Here is a 26,056-nt window from a genome sequence, read left to right as displayed (position 1 = left end):
TGACCTTTGAACAACACGACTACACGGATCCACTTATATGCAGATTTTTTTCAATAAATACAGCACAGTACTATAAATATACTTTCTCGTCCTTATGATTTTCTTAACGGCATTTCCCCTAGCTTACTTTATTGTAAGAATTCAGTATATAATACGCATAGCATATAAAATAGGTGTTAATCACCTGTTTATGCTATCACTAAGGCTCCCAGGCAACCATAGACTATTAATAGTTAAGTTTTGGGGGAGTCAAAAGTTTCTAGTGTTGAAAGACCTATGACTCTAAATTGAAATTTCCCAGGACAATGAATGAACACATAGCTGCATGAATGCATATCAACATGAAATTTGACATCACCATGTGGAGAGTATCCAGAAAGCTTTCAGAGATTGGGAGATAGAGGCCACAGGCAAATGGCTGAAAACCCCAATGGCATCAAGATGTTCAAAGCAAGGTAAGGACTTGGGAGGCAACAGAGACGTGACCTCAAAATTCTGAATGGACATTATTTTCAACATAGCCAAACTAATAATCAAGTGTGATGGAAGGATTTCCAGATAATAAGGACTAAAACTACACCTTTCATACACTTCCAGGAAACTACTGGAACGTGTGCACTATAAAAATGATGGGGAAAACAAGACACACAGCTAGGGAAAAAGAGGGTAAACTTGAGAGAGGAGTAACAATGTCTCAGGTCACCAGATTGGAGCAGAAAGATGGAGGGTGGAAGGACCAAAGTCTCCAGAAAAAGTAAAATTGATGGGTTACCTGATGTTCTGAACATTTGGAAAACAACATTCATTTGCTAGATCTTGAAGCATTTGAAAAAAAATAGTAAGTATATACAAATCAAGCAAACCACAGGAAAGACAATGATCAATGCTGAGACAGGTTGTCTAAAGAAAGAAATGTAACCGTAGATGTGTGATTCGCGACAAACAAGACTGGTGTGATCACAGTAGTGTAACAGCTGATTATGGATATGACCAAAATAGTGACATGACTGTATCATAAAGATGGTGGGGGGAAGAAGATAAGCTTGTGGAAGGAGTTAAATGTTTAGAAATTGGGATATAATTGACATACAATGTTCGTTTCAGGTGTACAGTGTAATGATTTGGTGATTATATAAATTGCAAAATGATCCCTACAACAAGCCTAATTAACATGTCACCACATATAGTTACAAACATTGTTTTCCTGTGATGAGTGCTTTTAATACCTACTGTCTTAGCAACTTCTAAATACCAACACAATATTGTTAACTACAGTCACCATGCCGTACATAACATCCCCCATGACTTCTTTGTTTTACAACTGGAAGTGTGTACCTTTTGACCACTTTCACCCATTTCTCCCACCCCCAACACCCAACCTCTGGCAACCACCAATCTGTTCTTTGTATCTATGAACTTGTTTTTCGTTTTGTTTTGTTTTAGTTTCTTGAGATTGCACATATAAGTGAGATCATATGGTGTTTGTATTTCTCTGACTTATTTCATGCAGCATAATGCCCTTGAGGTCCACCCATGTCGTCCAAAAATTGTAAGATGTCCTATTTTTTTATGGCTGAGTAACATCCCATAATATATATACCACAGTTTCTTTATCTGTTTACCTATCAACGGGCACTTAGGTTGTTTCCATATCTGGCCATTGTAAATAATGCCGCAGTGAACATGGAGGTACACATACCTTTTTGAGTTAGTGTTTTTGTTTCTTCGGATAAACACACATAAGTAGAATTGCGAGATCATATGTTAGTTCTTTTTTACATTTTTTGAGGAACCTCCATACTGTTTTCCACAGTGGCGGCACCATTTTATATTCCCACTAACAGTGCAAGAGGGTTGTGCTTTTCTCCATATCCTCGCCAACACCTGTTGTCTCTTGTCTTTTTGATAGCCGTCATTCTAACAGATGTGAGGTGACAGCTCATTGTGGTTTTGATTTGTATTTCCCTGATGTTAAGTGATGTTGAGCATCTTTTCATGTGCCTGTTGGCCATCTGTATGTCTTCTTTGGAAAAATGTCTATTCAAATCCTCTGGCCATTTTTCAAAATTGGATCTGTTTTTTTTGTTATTGAGTTGTATGAGTTCTTTATATATTTTGGATATTAACCGCTTATCAGATACATGATTTGCAAATATTTTCTTTCATTCGGGAGGTTGCCTTTTCATTGTATTTATCTGGCTTTTGTTGTGAGAGCTAGCTTGTAATCTTACTTGGTAACTGGCAGTCCCACTAAAATCGTATGGTTGGGAACAATCAGACAGTGGGGACAATCTCTCAAGGAAGTTCCCAGACCAAGAGATATTTTTTTTTGTGATTAGTAACTATTTCTCTCATTTATCTGTAGTCATAACAGACTATTTGGGTTTCCTTTTGTCATCCCACTTTTTTCATTTTTTACATGCTACCTTGGCTTTTTTTAAGTTATTGCCTTAGCTTCATTTTTCATTTTTCTTTCTCTGGTACTTCATATGATAACCACCTATTTTAGCCCACTAATGATTCCTTTTAAGGCCTAAAAGCTTGAAGTCATATTTTTTAAATTATTCATAGCATGAATGAAGCAACATCTCTCAATTTCCTAAATGTAAGATAGAAAATGATCATTCATCTGTTTCCACCAACTCATCCCTTACCTTGTTCTCATTCCCGGCATCTTCTGGGAGGATCTGGTGTGTCAAGCATAATCTTGGCCCTGGTCAGCTTTGCCCTGACCCTGCAGCAGCAGCAGACACTGGGGGCTTGTTAGAAACCCAGTTCTCAGATCCATCTCACAGCTGCTGTGTGGAACCTGCATTTCACCGGGTCTGCAGGTGATTCCTATGCATGCTGAGGTTGGGGACATGGTGCTCTAGAGGCAGGCTGTCCCCTTGGATTGGCAAGATCACAAATCTTAGAGCTGAAGGTCAGACAGTGGAGGACCAGTATCATATTGTCTCTCAGTCAAGAGGTTTACTCTTCTTCCAGAGGGAAATTTAGGTAGCTGTTTTTTTTTTTTTTTTTTTTTTTTTAAACATGATGCCATGGCCTTCCAAGAACCAAGGCTCATGCTAATTACATCTTTACCTAGAACATTTTTATCAATATAAACTGATCCTCTTTATACACGTGAAACTTTTTTATATTAAATTCTACTTTTCTACAATTAAAATAACTGCTCTTCCCTTCTGTTTTCCCTATTTGTCCCAATATATATTTTATTTTTATGTATTTTTAATTTTTAAAAATTATGTAATTTATTTTTTAAATTTACATCCAAGTTAGTTAGCATATAGTGCAACAATGATTTCAGGAGTAGATTCCTTAGTGCCCCTTACCCATTTAGCCCATCCCTCCTCCCACAACCCCTCCAGCAGCCCTCTGTTTGTTCTCCATATTTAAGAGTCTCTTAAGTTTTTGTCCTCCTCTCTGTTTTTATATTATTTTTGCTTCCCTTCCCTTAAAGTCCTCATATGAGTGAAGTCATATGATATTTGTCCTTCTCTGACTAATTTCGCTTAGCATAATACCCTCTGGTTCCATCCATGTAGTTGCAAAAGGCAAGATTTCATTCTTTTTGATTGCCGAGTAATATATATATATATATATATATATATATATATATATATATATATTTACATATATATACCACATCTTCTTTATCCATTCATCCATCGATGGACATTTGGGCTCTGTCCATACTCTGGCTATTGTTGATAGTGCTGCTATAAACATTGGGGTACATGTGTCACTTCGAATCAGCATACCTGTATCCCGTGAACAAATACCTAATAGTGCAATTGCTGGGTCGTAGGGTAGTTCTACTTTTAATTTTTTGAGGAAACTTCATACTGTTTCCCAGAGTGGCTGCACCAGTTATTTTTAAACTCTTTAAGTATTATTTAGTTTTATATACACAGAGAAAGTTTATATTCGGTTTATTCCCCACAAACCAATTGCAAAGTCAATTGTCACAGCTAATATATTTGACTTCATGTTTTTCACCTTATTTTGTGCCTTTGACTCATGGCACTTCCTTGCTCTCTACTCAGTGTTTGTCATTTTAATATGTATGTTCTGTTTTGACCACTTCCATCTTTCCCATTGATTTTGAAGGCTTAGACCCAAGTTTCCTGGACTTTTATACACATTAACTCCAAAATGATTACTTGAGATTTCATGCAGTTTTCAAATTCTTTTCCATCAACTATTTAAACTGAACTTGAGGGGCACCTGGGTGGCTCAGTCGGTTAAGCGTCCGACTTCAGCTCAGGTCACGATCTCGCGGTCCGTGAGTTCGAGCCCGCGTCGGGCTCTGGGCTGATGGCTCGGAGCCTGGAGCCTGCTTCCAATTCTCTGTCTCCCTCTCTCTCTGCCCCTTCCCCATTCATGCTCTGTCTCTGTCTCAAAAATAAATAAACGTTAAAAAAATTAAAAAAAAAATAAACTGAACTTGAGATTCAGTGGCTCTTAATTCACACTATGACATCCTCATTTTGGGGTTCTTAACTTTGCTTTACTTTCTGAGAGTGAAAGCATATTGTCAGTAACTTCTTGTACGACAGGCAAGTGGACATTATGCTTATAAGTCTTTTTCCCCTCAAATGTTCATGCAGTTTGTTATATACATCATGTCTTTTGCTCATGTGAACTGGATGAAATGTACTCAAGGTGTTTCTCTTCTGATTCTCATTGTTGTCTCAGATTAATGTTGGAAAAATTCTTAGCCCCGGTTATTTTTATTTCTTTGTTGTGTAGCCTTTTTCCCTGTCTAAATGTTTGAAGGGCTTTTCTTTATGTTATAATCTAAGCTTTTTGACTAAATGTGCCTAGATACAGGTCTCTCTTTATTCGTTGTCTTTAGACTGCAACGAGCTTTTTCTACCTGCAAAATAAGGGGTATTTTCTATCTCAGAAAAAAATGTCTTTCAATCACCTTTGCCATTATCATTTCTATTCCCATTGTTTTGATGTTTCCTCTCGGGACTCCCTAGAACTGTTAGCTCCTGTTTATGTCTCTGTTCTCCATTTTATATTCTTTCTCACCTTATTTTATCTTGTCTTTTCTGAGAGAGCGTCCTAAGGTGGTGGCCTCCATTGACAATTTGGTGTTGCGCAGATGATGATCATTCCCGATGCCGCTGTGCAGATGTGACCTTTAGTCTCTTGACTAAAGAGTCTTTGTCTGAGTCTGAGTCTTGACTCAGAGTCTTTTGTGCTCTGTCATCTTTAGTCTCCCTGTCTCGCTCAGCATTGGTTTATTTTCATTTCAGTCTTGTCTCCTCTTGTGGGTTTCCGCCTCTGTCTCCTAGAGGCCACATCTTCCTGCATCCTGAGGATGTCATACAACTTTCTACAGGTTTCTTCTGGACCCTACACTAAATGTCACTGAGGTATTCTTTTTCTGTCACTGTTCCAGATATTTCCTTCTTGTGTGAAGCAGTGTTTTATGAATGGCCCCATGTGGCGGTGTTATTGTTATTGTTCTTGCTTCTACTGAAGAGAGAGATTCCCACAATCAGCATTTGTGGTGGCTCTTGGCACCTCTTCATCCTCCTGGACACCAGTGGAATCCCCTTCTGAGTTTAATATGCAGAGTTTCTAGAGGTTCCTCCCTGGAATTGTTCTGCTGTATTTTGATGGATTTATGTTTTCCTAACTGGATGGAGTAAATGGAAATCTACAGCCCATGGTTCAGGTTGCTGAGAGAGTTCATCTCATCCTAGACTACAAAGTTTTCTGGTTGCTCTCAGCAATCAGTGCTCCCTTGCCAACCCTGACTACTTTATACGGGTACTTTCTTGGAGTTTCTGACCTAGAATAACCCAAAAAGTGGGAGGTAAGGGGAACAACTATAAAGCAGCATAAATGGAATGAGGTGTGTGCTCTTCTGGTTATTACTGAATGACCCCACTTGGGGTCTGGAACAAAAGATGGAATGAGAAAGAAAAGGGTCTTCTTACCTGTTTTCACATTAGAAAGTCTAGAGTCATTGAATGTGTCTAATTTTTTTTTGTATTGGTGTGACGAGCCTTGTAATTAACTGAAATCACCCCCAGATTCTAGAAGTAGATAGGAAGCCCATTCCCCTTCTTACCCTTGCTGGGAGTTTTTATATTTTGCTTTACTACTAGAGGTATTAGTTAGAATTCAAGAAAAACTATTCAAAAACTGCCAGCTGGTGATGGTGACATTAATTTTTGCCCCTGGAGAGAGCCAAAATCATTCTAATATTACAGCTTGAAAGTAAGGCACACACCCCTGTTAACGTGCTATGCCAATTATGTGTATCAGCCTGCTTCTAGATCAGTTAGCCTCATTCTAGAATTCACCTGAAAGATTTAGTTTTTTGCACGTAATATTTTTCACACTGTGATGGAACTGTGCATGATCTTACATAATCAGTATTCCTTCCCGAGGGGGAAAAAAATTGGCTTTCAGTGATGTAAACAGATGGAGAAGTAAGCCAAGGTAGATTCAGGATCAGTATATAATAGCAGAAGCCCAGGAAGAAAAGCAACGATATCTACCAGAACAAATTTTCATTGCCTCTAGAACCTTGAATTACCAAATTCATATATAGTTAATTTTACCTGACAAAACACGTTTACTGAGTTCTTAATAATGTTTTCACTTGTGAGCAAATTACCTCTAGGATGTGCATACTGTGAATTTTGTCCTTAGAACACATCACTTCTCTCCTAACTCGTTTAAACATCTCTAAAATACAGACCAAACAAAACTGAAAATCAATTCACCTTGGTCTGCAATGCTCTGCTTTGGTATGTTTTAATCGTAAACAGTATATCAAAATATTACTTAGAAACCCTCTTTCTGCCCATCAGTGTTTTTAAAGGAGATATGAGCAAAAAAGTCCCGAGAAGACAGTGGTTCTGATAAGATCAATTTCTTTTAAAGAAAAGAACAGACTTCCAGATGTTGCTGGTATTCTGCTGGGGGCAGGAGGTGAAGGATCGTGTACTATAAAGATAGGTTCTGCGGAGAATGTTCTGGGCCTTTCTATTTGTCAATAAAACTTGTGCATCATTCCTTAGAAAATGTAGCATTTCAGCTAGAATTTAACATGTTCAAAAATGGTGAGCTGTTAGAATAAATCACATTTGGAAAAGGTTTTACTGTAACTCAGTGTTATATATCCTTCCTGAAGGACTTCAAAGATCAGCCCTTCACTCCGCTGATGCACAAAGGGAAAGGAAAATGGTTTTAAAGTGTGGTTTCTCTCTACATGTTACTTTTCACAGCAGGTCGCCTGTCCTTCCACCTGGTTTTACTTCTGTGTCTTGGTGGAGATCTGGAGTGGTCAGTTACAGATCTCTGACAAAAAAAAAAAAAAATCTCAAAAACATGAGAGGAAGTTTCAGGGTTGGTTCACTTTCAACAGTGACAACAGGACTGCCCCAAACCTGGAATTCTAATGAGGCCTAATTCAAATCAATAAAAAGGTCACCATGGATAAGATTCCATGAGCCAGGCTGTGGGACATGACCCAATGTTGAACCATTTAGTTCTTGTTTTGGTCAAAGCACATGACAAGGGCACCTATGAGACAGTGAGGGTGGGGTTCCCCCAGAGGCTAGGAGACTAAGCAGGTGACCTGTCAATCGTCCCAGGAAGTCCCTCATCCTGGACTAGGGAACAAGGCAGAGCTGCCTAGGGCAGTTGTGGCTGGGAAACGGTGGGATATCCCTGTCCAGGAGGTGCTCAGCACCACCCCTCTGCTTTCTATCAGCAGCAGCAGTGTAGATGGGCAACCGGTGCACGCACAACCGGGGCATGATGGTGGATGGTGGCCCAGACCTGGCCATTCAGACTTGAGAGGCCGGCCGTCCCCTCCTGGAGTCTCATCCCAATACGATGGCTCTATTATAAGGGCCAACAGCAGCTGTGAAGCAACATGAGGACAACTTGGGCCTTGTTTGGGAGCCATTACAGGCTATCCCATGAGTGCAAATCTGAGAAACACTTTGGGAGAGGGTTTTCTTCAGCCAGCTCATCCAAAGGGACTCATATCTGAAGAATGTGGCCATAGAAAGAAAGCATTTCATTCTATAAACAAAGATGACATCAATGACAGGGTTACTCTAGAGTTTCCCTATATTACAGATAAAAAATTTCAAATATGTAGTAATAGTAATTCTCCATTCCAGACTTTTTTCCCTTAAAATTACGAATCCTACTACCTAAAAGATACTAAACATGGTTGGGTTTATATTGTAATTTAAAAATTAGGGATGTCATTTTAAAAGAACTTGGAAGTCAGTGGTAGCATTTAATACAAAGACACACACTTGACTTCTGCATGTGTAAATTAATCTTAATGCTTGTGTCATTACTGGGGAGCAGCTTAAGTTGGCATAAACCCCATGCAATTTATTTATGTGGTTAGTCTTCGGTGCAGGATCAATGATGGGACATAGTAGATTTGGGATGTCTGGCCCTGTAAGTCAATTTATAAAATTCCCGCAAAACCTGGAGAAAGCGTCAGCCTGTTGTGTTTTATTGTTTAATTAGCAAGTTGTCAAAAAGCGGCACCTTATAAGCTGAATGATGCTTTTTCACCTGTTCACTTACTTTTTATCGGGATAATGAGCTGTGGAATGACAGGAAGAATCTTGTTCCCCCCGTGTTCCAGCATGTCGTGGATTCCTTGCCGGGCAAAAAACTCGTAGGGAAATGTCATTTCACAGAGCCCCTCAAAAAACAGAGGCAAATAATGATGGTAATCCAGCTTCTCAATTTCCACCTGAAAGGAGAGAGAAGAAATGCCATGTGAAGACAACACTGGGGCGAAGCGTGGCCGGACCAGCTATGAAGCTGTCAACCAACTCAGGGGAAGCACATTCTCCAGGACTTTGGGAACATTTTACAAAGCAACTCGTCTCACAACCTGAAGTACATCATCATGTCTTTATTCTACTAGCAATGGGGTTACAATCACCGCCCTTTCAATTTCAAGAGATTAAAACAATAATAATCGACACTGGGAGCATTTTAGTATTTGTTTTGGGGATCTTCGTTAATATTTCACTCTTTGGCACAAATGCAATACTGAAAAGGATTCAAGGAGTCTATCGTGTGTATGTTGAAACATATATGTGAAAATAAAATGAAAAAAAAACGTTGAAAAGAGATTAGCATCTGAATTTCTAACAAGAACCTAATAGGGACTGCACATTAATACATTCTTGTGAAATGTGTCTTTTCGGGACCTGGCAAGTATGCGAATGAGGAATCAAATATGATTGCGAGAATGTTCCCTGGAACCTGCATGACAAGTGGAATCTTGGTCCTATCAAGACAGCTCAAAATCAAAATACCGCAGTCTCTCTCACCTGCCTCATCTGGGAACAGAGATATATCACTTTTTCCATTGCTACATTTTTCACCCTCAATGATGCCTCTGTGCTTCCTTGTCCTGATCTTTGCAGTAATATGCAGCACCAACGGGGGATAGAAACAAAAATTCTGGGGTTGAGAAAAGATATGATGTGTTGGGAGCTGCAGGGAATTTGTTCTAGCCCAGGCCCTTGCCTGTCTGCAGTATCCATGACCTGGCTTGCTACCTGCAAGGTGACAGAAGTGATGGTGATATCATGGATGGAAAGAAGCCAGCAGAGTCAGACTGCTTTACAGAGCAAAGGGTGCGGCATTTCCAGTAAGAGGTGCACACTCGCCGTGTCTTCAAGTCCTTACGAATGCACGCAGCTTCCAAGGATCACCTTATAATCAAATGAGGAGCTCATCAAGACCTTAGAGCAACCGCCTTTTCCATGAGGAGGTTTTTATGCCCTCCAGCTCTCTCCCAGCTCTCTGGAGTCTCCAGCCACACACCTGCCTGTCCGTGGGTATGAGTAACTGGTAACCCTCCCACCACATTTCCAAGTGTCTACGGTAGGTCTCGGTGAATCAAATGTCCTGCAGTTTCCCAAGTGGGAGGTTTGTCTCCAGTCTGCTCATGGACCACCCAGCCAACTGGGGAAATAGGGGGTTAGGAGTTAAATGTGTAGCTGTTCTCTCGGAATTGACCTTGGAAAATGAATCCCACAGGGAGGTTTATACAGACATCAATTTTATTTTATATTCCTTGTATATTCATCACATTTACTTTATTCACACTAAAATTTTGTGGAACATATATCTAATGCCAATCTTCTCAAGGGTTTTTGTGTATTTGAAGACATTTTAGAACACTATTTTGTACAATTAAAAAAATACTGCTACACCATTCAGCCTCTAAAAGGTACAATGTTATTATCTACAATTTTACATTGTAGCCTAACTTCTTAATAATATGTTATCTGTACTATATTTTTTCTATATTGTTGATGTTTTTCTAATTCTCTTTCTTTTAGCTCGTTGTCACATGTACATATGTCTCCTGTAAATAGCAAATTATTAAATTTTGTACTTTAACGTTATCTAAGGCTTTTTATTTATTTTAATACATTAAGCCATTCACATTTATCGCTATGTCTAGTTTTATTTCTGTCATCTTCCTTTTTGGTCCCTGGTTGTTGTTTTACATCTACTTTCCCTTTCTCTTTTGCAGCTTTATTAAAATGTAGATTTTTTTCTCACTTTTTTCTGTAATGATGTGAAAGATAAGACACCCTGTTTAAATATTTTATTGTGGCTATCTCATGTCTTTCTCAAACATTTTATTTTATTTTTTTTTTTTAAACTTTTTTTTTTCAACGTTTATTTATTTTTGGGACAGAGAGAGACAGAGCATGAACAGGGGAGGGGCAGAGAGAGAGGGAGACACAGAATCGGAAACAGGCTCCAGGCTCCGAGCCATCAGCCCAGAGCCTGACGCGGGGCTCGAACTCATGGACCGCGAGATCGTGACCTGGTTGAAGTCGGACGCTTAACTGACTGCGCCACCCAGGCGCCCCTTTCTCAAACATTTTAAAACAAACTTTCATCACTTAGAGAAGCAAATTAAAAATCTCCTACTGGGGTGCCTGGGTGGCTTGGTCGGTTAAGCGTCCGACTTTGGGACTTCGGCTCAGGTCATGATCTCACGGTCCGTGAGTTCGAGCCCCGCGTCGGGCTCTGTGTTGACTGCTCAGAGCCTGCAGCCTGTTTCAGATTCTGTGTCTCCCTCTGTCTCTGCCCCTCCCCTGTTCATGCTCTGTCTCTCTCTGTCTCAAAAATAAATAAACGTTTAAAAAAAATTAAAAAAAATCTACTAAGATTGCTGACATGCCATTTTTCCCCCTTGGAATTCTGTTGCTATGTTTCTTTGTATTGTTTGGGGCCACGATACCAACAACATCAACAACATCAGTTCATTTGATCCTTATAACAACTCTAAGAGGTAACAATTATCAGTATCTCAATTTTCAATATGGAGAACTGAGGCACTAAGAGGTTCAATAACTTGCCTAAGGTCTGCAGCTAGTAAGAGAGGTTGCTGGGATCTGAACCCAGACTCTCTGGCTGCAGGACATAACACTACTTCTTAGACTCTGTTGTTAGGCATAATTATAATCTCCTGGTGACCATTCCATTTATCCTCATGTCTCCATCCCCTTTATCATTACTAATGCAGGCTGTCTCAGTCTACTCAAACACTAATATCGCCATAACTAATATCGCCATGGTTTGTCTACTGTTTCTTTTTCTCCTTCCTTCCTTCCTTCCGTCCTCCCTTCCTTCCTTCCTTCTTTCCTTCCTCCCTCCCTCCCTCCCTCCCTCCTTCCTTCCTTCCCCTGGCATTATGTTTTCACAGTATCTTTTCTGAGTAGCTTAAAGCTGTATTTCTTTTTTTTCCTTCCTTCCCATTTCACAATATGTCTTAATAAATATTGAGCACACACTATTCTTATTCTCAGATGTTTTGAAAAGAAGGAAAGAGAAGCAATGGAAGAAAGAATAAAGGAGAGAGAGAGAAAAAAAAGCAGCAGCAATTGAGGGGCAGCAAAATTGAATGGAAGACTGAGGGAGAGAAGTTGAGAAAGAAAAGATTACCTCTAGATCTCTAACTACAAGTTCACTGACCATAGCCGTTCATTTCTACCAGAAATCCTTTTCCCATGAGTTCTTCTGACCCATTTGACAATTATTTGGTATATCTGATATCATTGTAGATCTGTTGCCTTAATGGAATAACAACTTGTCAGTATATTTTGAGGTCACAAACTACTTGAAATAGTATAGATTATTTCTCTGTTTGCTATAGGGCGACTTTTCTTGTACATAACTTTTTTACTACTTGAATATCTTCTAGGGTTCCTCTTTTTATTATAATATTGTTTTGGGTGAAGAATGTGGCCTAGGCCTTGGTAAATCCTCTGACGTTCCATTTACAATCAGGAGATATCATGTGTGTTTTGTTTAAAAATATATCTGACTTCTCTTTGATGTACTTTTCTTTTTTTGTAGAGCTCCTGCCAGCTACGCATTGTTTTCATTTGTCCATGGTAAAGTTGTCTATGCTTCCTCACTCCTGTTCTCTCTTCAGCCCACCTGTCTACCATTCATTCCACTGCAGGTGCATCTTCCCAGGTCGCCAGTGACCTTCACTTTGTCTAATCCTCAAGTCTCTTTTCTGTTCTCATTATGTGACACACTTGGCCCTAGGCCTCCTGACCCCACACCCCCAGCATTAGGGGCCGTCCTTGATTTCCTTCCTTCAAGTCAGGTGTTCAGTCCATCACTTTCCAATTGATTACATCTCCAAGCAAATTCTGATTGCATTTCCTTTCCCGCCATTTTGCATACATCCTGCTTAGTCTAAGCCATCAGCTTACTGCAACCGATAATGTCCTTGTCTCTACTTTTGCCTTCCCGTTTTCATTCTCCATACTCTTGGGTCCTGATCTGTGGTTGCTCCTGACTCAAGTTTCAACAGGGCCTCCCTGATCCGTCCCCAGGTCCTGTTGCATCATACCATCCTTCTGCAACACTAATCTCTGGAACCACTGGTGCCTTTTGTTCCCTGACCAGACTAGCCTCGCTTGTTCCTCCTTAGACACTATCTTTGAAAGCTCTGCTCCCCTTCTCTCCAGACCTCTGGGGTGTCGGCAACTCCTCGTATCTAGATTTCAGTTCAGTAAGACCCTCTTATCACTGCCGACCAACCCTGTTTGATTTGCTAGGTACACTTTATCATGTACTCATTGCAGTTTTTTAAGTTCTGTTGTTTTAAGTTCTGTCATTGCCCGAAAGGGTGTTTGAAAGGCATATAACAGGTGAATACTCAAGAAGCACGTGTTGGGGGCGCCTGGGTGGCGCAGTCGGTTAAGCGCCCGACTTCAGCCAGGTCACGATCTCGCGGTCTGTGAGTTCGAGCCCCGCGTCAGGCTCTGGGCTGATGGCTCAGAGCCTGGAGCCTGTTTCGGATTCTGTGTCTCCCTCTCTCTCTGCCCCTCCCCCGTTCATGCTCTGTCTCTCTCTGTCCCAAAAATAAAAAAAAAAAAAAAAAAAAGAAGCACGTGTTGAATTTCAATTCTGACCTTTTGAATCTGTCCTCTGTGCTAACTCTTTGAGAGGATACTCAGTTAAGGGAACAATGGCCAGATGGTGAATGGCCATCTCTAGAGCCAAGACTGAGGACCGCAGCAAAGTGCACAGAGGGCCTGGTGTTGATCACTGGCCTTGTAGCATGATGGGGCCTGTAGGTTTCTATAGATTTAAATTTTCTACAATGTTATGTATTCTACAAATAAAATGCTATGTTTCCTCCATTGGGATTGCAACGATTATTTACATTTCAGGAATTTTATGAGTGTTTTAATAGACAATCAGGATGGTTTGCTTCTTGGTGTTTCTATTTAGCCTCATTAGAAATCATTTAGGGATTAATTTGCTATTCCATTTATTTTTAAAACTTCAGAAGGAAAAGTTTTGTTTTTCACAGTATCATCAAAACGAACATATTAATGTATGTCCATAATTAATATATTGGTAATAATAATACAAATTCTTTTTTAAAAAATATGGATGTTGAGAATAATTCAAGATGAAAACCAAAATTTAAAGAAAAGATAAATGAGGACATGGTGACTACTATCCCTTAGGATTCTTTTCAATCGATGGTTTCTTTTGTTCATTTAGATTACAAAAGGTTATTTATTTACTGTTTATTTAGAAACAAACCTTTTCTTTAGTTATATCATAAGTAATTTTGGTCTTAGGCTAATTAGTTTTAATGACATATTACACTTTATAGTTCTTTAGTACTACTATAAAAATACTAGTTTTCAAACTTATAAACTTTTGGAAACTTTCTTCAACATTTATGCAAGAAATCCAGAATTAAAAGAAATTTGTCTGAAGTCCATCACAGAACAAGGGCCATTTTAGATACATCAGGTAAAATTACATGGTAATATACTGATCGATGATTACTTGGGACATTCACTCCAGGAACATCAATTAGTTTTACTCACAGAATCTCTCTCTCTTTAAAATTTATGTTTCATAACTTTTTAAAGATCACACAGTACTCACAAGTTATCTCTAAATCTCGCAGTGACCTTTGGTCAAAAGCAATAAAATTCCAACTTTACCTGGCCCATCATATATAACTTCTTATCCCCGTAACAAATGTGTAAGGTAGTAATGCTATACTGAAAGGTCAGAAACACGATGAGGTTAATGATTTTCATTATAAACCTCAAATTAGAAACTTAGTCTTACACTTTTCATATCTTTGCTTCAATTAGCAAAGGAAATATAATTGGAAATATCTGCTATTACAACTCCTATAATCAGAACCGAGGATCTTGCTTAAAAATCACAAACTAATCTAAAATAGTTTAGGTTATCTAATTATCTAATAGTATAAACATCTATTAATATATTATGATTTCATTTGGACTTATTATAGGATTTCTAAAATCAAGCTTCAGCTCCACTCTTCTTCCTTGAAGAGGTTGTTGAGTTATTGAAAGAGGTCTCACAAATTACATGGGCATTGCACACTGTCTTTTGGACAGTGTATGTAACATATTCCAAACAGGGATGTACTTTTATTTTTCAAATGCATGTGGATGTGACTATGATGAATAACCGAAAGAATATCATTTTAAACTTTTTCAGTGATACTGGATATACAGTTAAAATTATGTACAGATACATGAATTTTTTGATGCAAAAATAAGATTTCTTAGCATGAAAAATGCTGTATGTCAAGTGTCAAAAAGAAAGACACCTCACACAGGCTAGAAGACAAGCTTAACGTGGATCCTTAAAGTCTGAAAAACACCAAAGTGTGTTCAATGCCAAGTCGATGTCAGGAAATCCTCAGATGCTAGACTTAAAGACAAAACCCAGAGTCACAGAGGTAATGCTGTGTGGCTTGAGAGAATATCGGATATAGACCAGATGGGAAGCCTGGGACTGAGGTTTCAATGTCTCCAGAGTCCAGGCAAATAGGCCATTTGGTAAGTGAAGGGATAAGCTGAGATTCCTGCATATAAGTAGAACCCTAGAAGGGCTGCCCCTGTGAAAAGGGAGCCAGAAAGACTCTCATATATTTGTGGAAACAGAAAGAAAGTTTGTAGAAAGAGAAAGAGAGCTTGATGTGTGACAAAGCTCTTGATGGGAAAACTCTCCTTTGAGAAAGAGAAACCCAAAGGGAAATGTAAAGTCAAGGAATTAAGAAAAAAACATTGTTCCTCAACCCTGGGAAGGAAACTTCTGGGGCCCAGACAAAGCAAATGCCAAAGTGTTAATACTTGCATCATCTAGGTGCATAGGGCTGCCACAGAAAATACAACCCCGCTAACACTTACCACCATCGTGGTGATGGAGCCACCATAAGGAAGACTAACTAGACCAGTGAGCATGGGAATGGGCTCTGGAACTAGCAACTAGAAATTACAGAATAAATCTGGAAAGAATTTTTTTAAATGCTTAAAACGTAGAATATTTCATTCTTTAGGAAAGAACTAAATAAAATTCCTAAAGAATATAGAGCATCATTAACTTAAGAATCCAGTCATTGGTGAACAGGTTGACCCCAGATGAAAAGAAAAGGAGGGGACTGGGTCACAGAACCTGGAAGGCCAACGCAGAGGCAGCACAGGTGTCCGCCATCTGGGATGCTCCCACACGTGACCCAGGGGGGTTCCAGGGAGGCAGGAAAGGCAGTATTTGGAGAAATCATGCCTGCACATCTTCCGTAATTGAAGAAAGATGCGCATCTTCAGACTGAAGGTGCAAATCTGGACGCTTTTCAGAAAAACTATCAACCTCCAAAGTCAAGGAAAACATTTAAAAGCATCTGAAGCAAAAGACGGATTACATATAAACAATCAAAATTACACGTGAAATTACACTTCTCATTAACAAAATAGAGGCCACAAGACAGGGTAAAACTCCCTCAACACACTGAAAAACAATCTTCAGTGCCATACTTAGCCAAACCAGCATGCAAGATAAAGGCAAACTAAATGGGTTTGACCAAGATGGAGATTTTTGTTTCTTTGTTTGTTGTTTGAACCCAGAGATCATCATCCCGACTGAAGGATAAAATGTACTAAAGAATAAGCTGAGCACAAGACAAAGAAATGAGATGCAAGAGATAATAGTAAATTGTTGAACAAATGGATAAGACCAAGTAAGCACTGACTATAAAAATTAAAAAAAAAATCATCGATTGTGGCGAGGTTACAAAGTGAGGTCGCAATACTAGAAGCAAAAGTAGAGACGATGATAAGGTGATCTGAATCAAAGTAAGTTCCTTGCATTGATAAGGATGAGGAATAAGGTTATTGGTTAGCTTTAAGATTAATTAAGCGTATTAAAGTGCAAGGGTACTCACTGAAAGAATAGAAATGAAATTAACTTTCAAGAGACTAGAATGTAGTAGACGGAATGAAGAAAGCTCTATCGACAGAAGACAGAGTCCTCCAACAGGAGGCTGGTCAAACATCCCCCCTGCCCCCAGGAAAATGCATGAAGAGGACATAATATGTAGGATGAACCCAAATATATAAGTAAGTATCACAAGTATAAATAGATTAAATTCTCTTATTAAAAGATTGTCGAGGCACCTGGGTGCCTCATTCAGTATAGCATCCGACTTCACCCCAGGTCATGATCTCACAGTTCGTGAGTTCGAGCCCCACATTGGGCTCTGTGCTAACAGCCTGGAGCCTGCTTCAGATTCTGTGTCTCCCTCTCTCTCTGCCCCTCTCCCCCTCGCATTCTGTCTCTCTCAGAAAATAAACATTAAAAAAAAATTTTTTTAAATATAATGGCACAGAAAAGTGAAAAAAAAAAAGGTAATTATAAGTATGATCTAGGATAAATTCCTGGAAGGGAAATTGCTTTCTCAAAGGATGTATATATCTGCAGTTTTGATAGAAATTGCCAAATGGTGCTTCATGGGATGGTACTAAATTACATTTTCATCAACAATAAATGACAGTAGCTGCTTTTCCTTTGTTTACCCAAAGAAAATGCTATCAAAGTTTTGGATTTTTGACAATATTACAGGTAAATTTCAATATTTCAGTGATGCTTTAAGTTCCACTTTTCTTAATGTGAGAATAATCACCTTTTAAAGATATTTTTGAAAGCCATTTGTACACCCTTTCCTGTGAGTTGTCTTTTCACATCCTTTGCCACCACTGATATTTGCTTTCTTTTCTCTCTCTCTCTCTCTCTCTCTCTCTGTCTCTCTCTGTCTCTCTCTTTCTTTCTCTCTCTGTTTCTTAAGTTCTTTAATGTTTTGGAGATATAACTTTTGTATGTTATGGAAGTTTCAAAAAAATTTTTTTTGCCATGAAGACTTTTGCTTGTTTGTTTTAGAATTCATTAATCTTTGGTGGGGTTCTGAATTTTGACTCATCATTAAAAAGCTTTTTTCCCCCATTTTGTAACAGAAAGAATAGAAACAATTAGAAAAGACAATTTATAATGGTTTATTCTAGTATTTTTATGATTTCTTTATATTGAAATCTTTAATCCATTTGTAACTTTTCTTGGTGTAAGGTGGGAGACTTTCTTCCAACTGTAACTGTTATCCAAGTGGCTATCCTGTTGTGCCAAAGTATTTATTAAATAATCTTTCACTGATTAGAAAGCCCTACTTCTTGACTTCTATTTTGTTTCACAGGACTTTCTTATTTATAAACCAGTACTATTTTGATTTAATTATCACACAGTATAACAGATTTTAGTATCTGGTCGGTTAGCTAGTCACCCCATTATTGCTTTCGTTTTCTGAGTTTTTAAATTATTATTATTTGTTTCCCTTTCAGTATGAAATTTAGATACATTTTAGACATAAGGTCTACTTAATGGGACTCTATAAAACCTTGCATTGAATAATTACATAAGACAGATTTTTTACAAGCATCCTAGAGACAGTTTAGGAAACTGAACAGTGGTAAGATGCAAAGTAAGTTTCAAGAAATTCCAAAATATCTATGTCATATGTGTCACGTTTTTTTGAAGAAAATTAAATAATACAAATGTTGAACTAAGTAAACAATGGGCAAACTTTTAACCTCCACATATTTGGAAATTTAAAAACACTTTTATTAAAACATTGTTTTCATGTTTATTTATTTTTTGAGAGGGACAGAGAGAGAGAGAGTGTGAGCAGGGCAGAGAGAGAGAGAGAGAGAGAGAGAGAGAGAGCAAGACACAGAATCCGAAGCAAGCTCCAGGCTCTGAGCTGTCAGCATAGAGACTGATGTGGGGCTCGAACTCACGAACTGTGAGATCATGACCTGAGCTGAACTCAGACGCTTAACCGAATGAGCCACCAAGGGGCCCCTTAAAGACACTTTTAAATCACTAAGAGACCAAAGAGAAAATCCTTACAGAAATAATAACATGTTAAAAATGGAATCACAATGAAATGATCTAACCTTAAAAAAATAGAAAAATGCCCCATTTGTACAGACTTTTTAAGAACAGAAAAAGAAGGAAACGACACACTCACTATCAGAGGCCAGCATAAGCTTGTCACTACGCTCAGCCCAATCTCACTGAATCGAAATAAAGCACGAGGCAAACTGAATGCAGTGGCATGTTAAAAACCGTGGCCAGGTAAGGGGCTCCTGGGTGCCTCGGTCTGTTAGGCGTCTGACTTTGGCTCAGGTCGTGATCTCGCGGTCCGTGAGTTCGAGCCCTGCATCGGGCTCTGTGCTGACAGCTCAGACCCTGGAGCCTGCTTCGGATTCTGTGTCTCCCTCTCTTCCTACCCCTCCCCTGCTTGTTCTCTCTTTCTCTCTCTCTCTCTCTCTCAGAAATAAACATTAAAAAATTAAAAAAAAAAACACAAAAACTGTGGCAGGTAGGCTGTACTGCAGAAACACCAGGACACTTCAACAGCATGTTTAAAGTTTTAAATCAAAGGAGGAAAAATGAGATCATCTTCATACATGCACACAAAGCATTTGATGAAATCATTCATTAAAAAAATAAAAACTCAATGCAAAAACCTACAGCAAATTATCATACTTTACGGTGAAATGTTAGGAGCATTCTAATTATGGAGAAATCCATGCAAAGGAGACAAGGAGACCGTTATCATCTCAACATTGTACTGGAGGTTCTAACTAAGGAGGAATGTAAAATATGTATGAATATTGGCAAGGAAGAAACAAAACTCTTGTCATTTGAGGATGATTTAACTATGTACATAGAATGCCCAGAGAATCTACAAACAAGTTTAATTAGGAAGAGAGTTCAGAAAAATTGCTGCATAAAAGATCAGCACACTAAAAATAATAGCATTCCCATATGCCACTAAAAACTACATAGAAAATATTTTTTAAAATATTCACAATCGCAAGAAATAAAGCAAAACAAACCCTTAAAGATAACTGGTAACAAAGCTAACACTCAATGCATAAGACGTTTATGGGGGCAATGACGAAAGGTTATTGATAAGCACAAATGGAAGAATGGTACAGTGTTTTAGAAACAAATGAGTATATTGACTATACTCATGGATGGGTGGACTCAAACTTATCAAGATGGTGAGTCTGTCCAATTTAAATTTTTTTAATGTTTATTTATTTTTGAGAGAGAGACAGACAGACACAACATGAGTGGGGGAGTGGCAGAGAGAGATTGGGACACAGAATCCGAAGCAGGCTCCAGGCTCTGAGCTGTCAGTACAGAGCCCAACATAGGGCTTGACCCCATGAGCTGTGAGATCATGACCTCAGCTGAAGTTGGATGCTCAACCGACTGAGCCACCCAGGTGCCCCAGCGCCTGTCCAATTCAATCTATAAAGATTGGAGAGTCTTGGTGACACGTTGGGACTACATTCCAAGCAGTTGCAGAGTGAGGATTGGAGCCCAGTGCTTCCTCCCATTGACCTGCTCACCTTTTTTCACCATCTTGATGGCTTGTCGCTTTACTACCAATACTGAAGGCTCTGTCTAGCTGAAAGGTATTAATTACTGAGTAACAAATCTGGACTTGAGAATGGAGAGTCAAATTATTTTATGGAATAACCTTATTTTAAGTTTCTGTCAAAAATGCTAACAAGACAGCTAAAGGTCAGTTGTAAGCAGATCTCGAATTTATGCACACTTAACCTTTATTATCCAGGAATTGTATGTTCCTAACTGCAGCTGTCGATGAGTGATACTTTCAAGTGTAATAAATAAAGAAGAAATAATCCCTTGTTCTATAGCTTTGAACATTCCCACCTTTGGTCACCTGTCATAAAGTTAAAGGAATTTCCTTAAAAACTTAACAATAGCATAGTTTTTTAAACCAACAGGGCATAAAAGGAGCAAACTATGAATTAATACATATCTTTGGAGTTTCTCTTTCCTTTATCACATTTCTATATAATGCTAAAAATAGTATAATTTTGTCACAGGTAGAGAGGAGATACTTATATTTGGGGATAACAAGTGTTAATCAAACTGAGAAGCAAGAAATGAATGATAGACCTGGAAAGTTCTGCAGTTTTAGAAGTTGGGACAGAGTTAGAAACAGATCACTTGTGGCTTTTACCACCGGTGCTAATTGCAAAACATGGCATTAATTTATAAAAATTAGATAATGTACTGTGAACTTTAATACACTCAGCCAAATGGGCAGAATTAAGGAGGTTTGGAAAGGATTAATTCAGGTGAAGTTAATGTCAGGAAGCAATTTCAGGAAAGAAATTGTTATGATGGCAGTATTGACTGCCTCTTTTATCAGCATATAATTTTTCTATGCATGTATTTTTCAGGGATTAGATATAAATTTATTAAAGTGGTTTAAACACACAAGTTCTTATATTTCTTAGTCAAATTTCACCTAAAAAACTAAAGCGAGAGATAATAGTGAATAGCTTACGCTAGTTATAGTGCTGTGCCGAATGTCAAGGAGAGATGGGGATATTAGTGGGTAGGAAAAACATGAGAAATATGACTTCCTCCATTGGATTCACATTTTAATATTAGCAGTTTGTGGAGAAAATGAATTAGTAACAGTCTGCCTTTACAGAGAGCAGCTTGTGTTTGGAATTGGGCAGATCAAGGTCCAAACCCATCACTTGCATGTACTGAACCTCATCACTTTCAAACTCTGTGGTTAGTGGAGAGTTACTGTGCCTTTCTGGGCCTTAGTTCACTTTTTATAAACAGATGGCTAATTCCCAGGGTTATCACAGGGATTAAATGAGATAGCATGTGCCAAATGATGTTAATTCCTTTCTCTATTCTCTTAAAAAGAAGAATACCCTCACAAAAATGTAAGTAAAATTTCCAAGTAGTACTTGATTAAATGCCACATGAGAAGTACATCCCAAGGGTATACAGGAAAATGCCCTGGCTCAGAGGAACGGGAGATAATTATGGGTTGGAGTAAACAGGAAAAGTTTCCCTGGAGAGGTGGATCCTGATGAGCCTTGCAAGGTGGGAAGGGCCAAGCATACTGAGCAAAGACATGCAGGTGAGAACTGGACACAATGTCGTCAAGAGACAATGCTTAGTTCAGTTTGGATAGTGTTGGGGAGGCAGGAAGGCACCTTCTGCCGTCCAGTGTGACTGGACTGAATACTTCAGGCATAAGGAAAATACAGATGGTTTTCAAGTAAGGGGTTGACATGATTAAATGCCATTTAAGAAAGAACAGCCTAGCACTTATTCATCTTGCATAACTGAAAATTTATACGCATCAGGTATAAATTCTTCCTCCCAGTCCCTAGGGACCACCATTCTATTTTCTGCTTCTATGGGTTGGACTCTGTTAGGTTCCTCCTATAAATGGAATCATCCAGTATTTGTCCCTCGGTGTCTGGCTTATTTCCCTAGCATAATTCTCCAAGTTTTCTCCATGTTGTCAGATACGGTATGATTTCTCTCTTTTAACTTTTTGAGAACCCTCCATATTGTTTTTCAGAGCAGCGACACCATTTTACATTGTTGTCAAGACCACACAGGGTTCCCTTTTCTCTACATACTCTCCAATACTTGTTACCTTTTGGTAATAGCTATCCTAACAGTCCCAACAGGTGTGAGGTCGTTTATCTTGTTGTGGTTTTTATTTGCATTTCCCTGAGGATTTGATTAGTGATGTTGAGCACCTTGTCATATACCTGTTGATCATTGTAGGTCTTTTTTGGAGAAATGTCTGTTCAAGTCTTTTGCCCATTTTTAAATCAGGTTATTTTTTTTAATGTTTATTTATTTCTGAGACAGAGAGAGACAGAGCATGAGTGGGGGAGGGGCAGAGAGAGAGGGAGACACAGAATCAGAAGCAGGATCCAGGCTCTGAGCCATTAGCACAGAGCCCGATGTGGGGCTCGAACTCATGAACTGCAAGATCATAATCTGAACCGAAGTCAGATGCTCAACCGACTGAGCCACCCAGGCGCCCCAGGTTATTTGTTTCTTTCCTGTTGAGTTATAGGAGTTCCTCACGTATTTAGGATATTAACCCCTTATCAGATATAGGTTTGCAAATATTGTCTCCTGTTCCATAGATTGCTTTTTATTTTGTTGTTTCCTTTGCACTGCAGAAGCTATTTGGTTTGATGTAGTTCCATTTGTCTATTTGTGCTTTGGTGTCATACCCAAGAAATCACTGTCAAGATCAATGCTAAGAAGGTTTCCCCCTATGTTTTCTTCTAGGAGTTTTATGGTTTCAAGTTTTATGTTTAAGTCTTTAATCCATTGTGTGTGTGTGCGCGCGTGTGCGTGTGTGTGTGTTAACAGAGTATAACCAGACTGTGTAGTACAGGATAACTTAGAAAGATCAAAATACAGGAGTACATGTCTTTGCATAGAATCACCAGCCAACAGACCTGAATTGTGGTGTTGACCTAGAAAGTAGGTTGAAAATGACAGGAGAAGGAGAAGAATGTCAGAATACTTTACAGGATTGGATGATACAGGATTGGATGATTAATGGACATGGGGGAATAAAGAACTTGATGGAATCTATGTAATGGCTTGGTTTCCAACATGGGAAGCAAGTGAAATGGCATTGGTATTGGGAAGGGGCTGAATTACGGGCCGTAAGTCCAGTTTCAGATGTAAGCTGGGAGACTTCTGGACAGAGCTGCCTAAAGATGTAAGATGCACATTTTGCGTTTTGGAAATAGGGTAGTACCGGTGAGACAATTTTCAGAGTCATTTCAGAAAGGCCGTGGTCTTATAATAGCGTGAACTGAGGAGATCTTTGAGAGAGCCTGTGAGGACTCCCCCATTAGGAAAACAGAAGAGGCAGAGGGCTTGGTGGGCAGGGAGCTAAGAGTATCAGGCAAGACAACCAGTGTTGATGAACTTTGCTCTAAGGAAAAACATGGCTTGAATGCCCTGCTAACCCATCATAGGGGAAACAAATGGTAATTATTGGAAATATGAAAACTGACAAGCTATATGAAATCAGGAACGTCGACCGTGGAACACAAGTCAGGTGCTAATTGTTTTGCGGCAATATAAAACCAGTTTTTTCCCAGTAGGCCAGAAATATTTACAAACGAATTTGAACCATCGCATGAAGAGAGAACTATCTTCACCACTCAGAAATACCGTGTTCCTCCCTCCCAAAAGCTTGTGTCCTGCTAGGCCTAGGAATGGGCTGGCCAAGCTTACGGTCTGTGACCCGGTCTTCGCTCCACGCGTCACTGCCAGAAGCAGGCAAGGAGACATGGGAAGACCCTACTGTTAAAAATATCTCCACAGACTTACCGGTTAAAGTTCGATTGAATTTCTTTTTTTTTTTTAATTTTTTTTTCAACGTTTATTTATTTTTGGGACAGAGAGAGACAGAGCATGAACAGGGGAGGGGCAGAGAGAGAGGGAGACACAGAATCGGAAACAGGCTCCAGGCTCTGAGCCATCAGCCCAGAGCCTGACGCGGGGCTCGAACTCCGGACCGCGAGATCGTGACCTGGCTGAAGTCGGACGCTTAACCGACTGCGCCACCCAGGCGCCCCTTGAATTTCTTTTTAAAAACAAAATACCTTTTGGTGTGCTTCAGCTTTGCATGCTGTTTACATCCTGTGGTAAAACTGAAATTGGAAAGCTGAATTGCTCCTCTCCAAGTGCCGGAAGAATTGGACCGTGTCACTGGTAAAATGCAAAGAAAGGGAGGTAATTCGGGTGTCTGGAGCATTCTGAGGAGGCAGTCGCAGATGGAGGGAGCCAAGGCGAAAGGTGTCAGGAGAGATGCCACCAAAGCAGTAAAAGGCACGCCGGCCAGCCCGACCCTGTGTTAGGACGTGTAAGGCAAGTTGCTGACATGTGCTGTGGCTTCTCAGTGAGGACGGAGGGCGAAGGGTTCCGACCCCAGAGTCCCACTCCTCCCTCACTTGTGGATGGACGTGGCCAAGCTACTCGGTCCCTCTAGGCCTCAGTTTCCTTCTCTGCAAAATAGGACAACAACGTGCCTACTGCCTAGGGAATGCGGTGAGCTAGTGCATCTAAATAGCTGAGAACAGTGCCTGGGTAACACAGGGGACAATAGATGTGGGCTATAAAACAGCCACCAAAGAGCTCTCTTTTGTCTTCATTATTGAGTTACTTCTCTGCAAACTGCAGTTGTCAGTCAACTTCCTCTATATTTACCACGGTCTTTACATTTTGATGTGTTCCCTTTGTAGAGAGAAAAAGGATCTTCTTTTGGCTGTGCCAACATTTTCTTAAACTAGCCTGGTCCTGCTGTCATTTTGTCTAAAGTGATTGAAGAACAGAGGTCATTTGTGAAGGACACAGAACACGGAGCCCAGAGAGCTCACAGGTTAAAACAGGGCACGCATCAACGTCTGCCGGTGATTCGGGGGACTTTCAAGGAGGTCAGAATATCTTTATAGAAAATGACACCCTCTTTCTGGGTTTGCATGGTAGACCAATAAATCTAGGGGATAAAAACATAAAATGTTGAAGATCTCATCTTCATTAAAGTAACACGGTACTTTGTAAAATGTATTCTATTTGAGCGTGACAATAAGATTGTTTCTCAGATTACAAAAAATGTACGTATTGGCCTGTTAAGTAACAGCCCGTAAAATTATTGATACTGCATTTATCAACTAAAACCTCTGCCAATTTTTTAATGAGAAACTATCATCTGTCTTATAGAATCTCTGCTTCCGAGTTTAACCTTGGGCCACATCACTAAGTGTACTTCTTTTGTAGAAAACATGATATTTTAAAAATCAAGTTATTTTGACATTCTAGCGTTGTATACCGACGACATGTGGGAAAATATACAATCTGTCTGCCAGGCTGTAATTCTGGAAACAAGCATCATCTTAAATCACGATATCAAAGCAGAGTTTTTAAAATGTTGCTATGCTTTCTTTATCATAAGACAGACAGAACTTCTTGGCACGCAGCATGAAGGCTATTTCCCTCAAGTCGGTGAGGGTTACAGAGAAAATTCAAAACCACAGTGGAAGGGTCATTCTCATTCTCCTCATTACCCAATTTGGGGATGCAGTATCTCTCTTCTTAAAATAAACCTTGCCTTTTCCATGTCTGCTAAGACGGTTTCCCTAGAGAAGATGAAGCATTGCAATTTAGGATTTTCCTTGTGGTCCTGGTCTATCTCTAAAGTTTTTGTACCTCCTATTCTCTCTGCTCCTGGGTTCTCTGGACTTCGTGTTTACTG

At 39.4% G+C, this 26,056-nt stretch overlaps 1 protein-coding gene across 1 annotated transcript in view; it reads right to left on the bottom strand.

Annotated features, from left to right (window-relative positions):
* Positions 1-26,056, bottom strand: part of PACRG (parkin coregulated) — a 510,195-nt gene that overhangs the window by 223,860 nt on the left and 260,279 nt on the right. The window contains exon 3 of the mRNA XM_047093169.1: positions 8,590-8,761. Coding sequence (XP_046949125.1) covers positions 8,590-8,761 — 172 coding nt within the window. The remainder of the gene's footprint in view (positions 1-8,589; positions 8,762-26,056) is intronic.

The sequence above is a fragment of the Lynx rufus genome, unplaced genomic scaffold (assembly GCF_022079265.1).
Source record: "Lynx rufus isolate CCGP_SWC_20201006 ecotype Redwood Valley unplaced genomic scaffold, mLynRuf1.p SCAF_32, whole genome shotgun sequence".
Taxonomy (NCBI): domain Eukaryota; kingdom Metazoa; phylum Chordata; class Mammalia; order Carnivora; family Felidae; genus Lynx; species Lynx rufus.
Note: the sequence above shows the minus strand (reverse complement) of the source record. Positions and strands in the feature narration are given on the sequence as shown.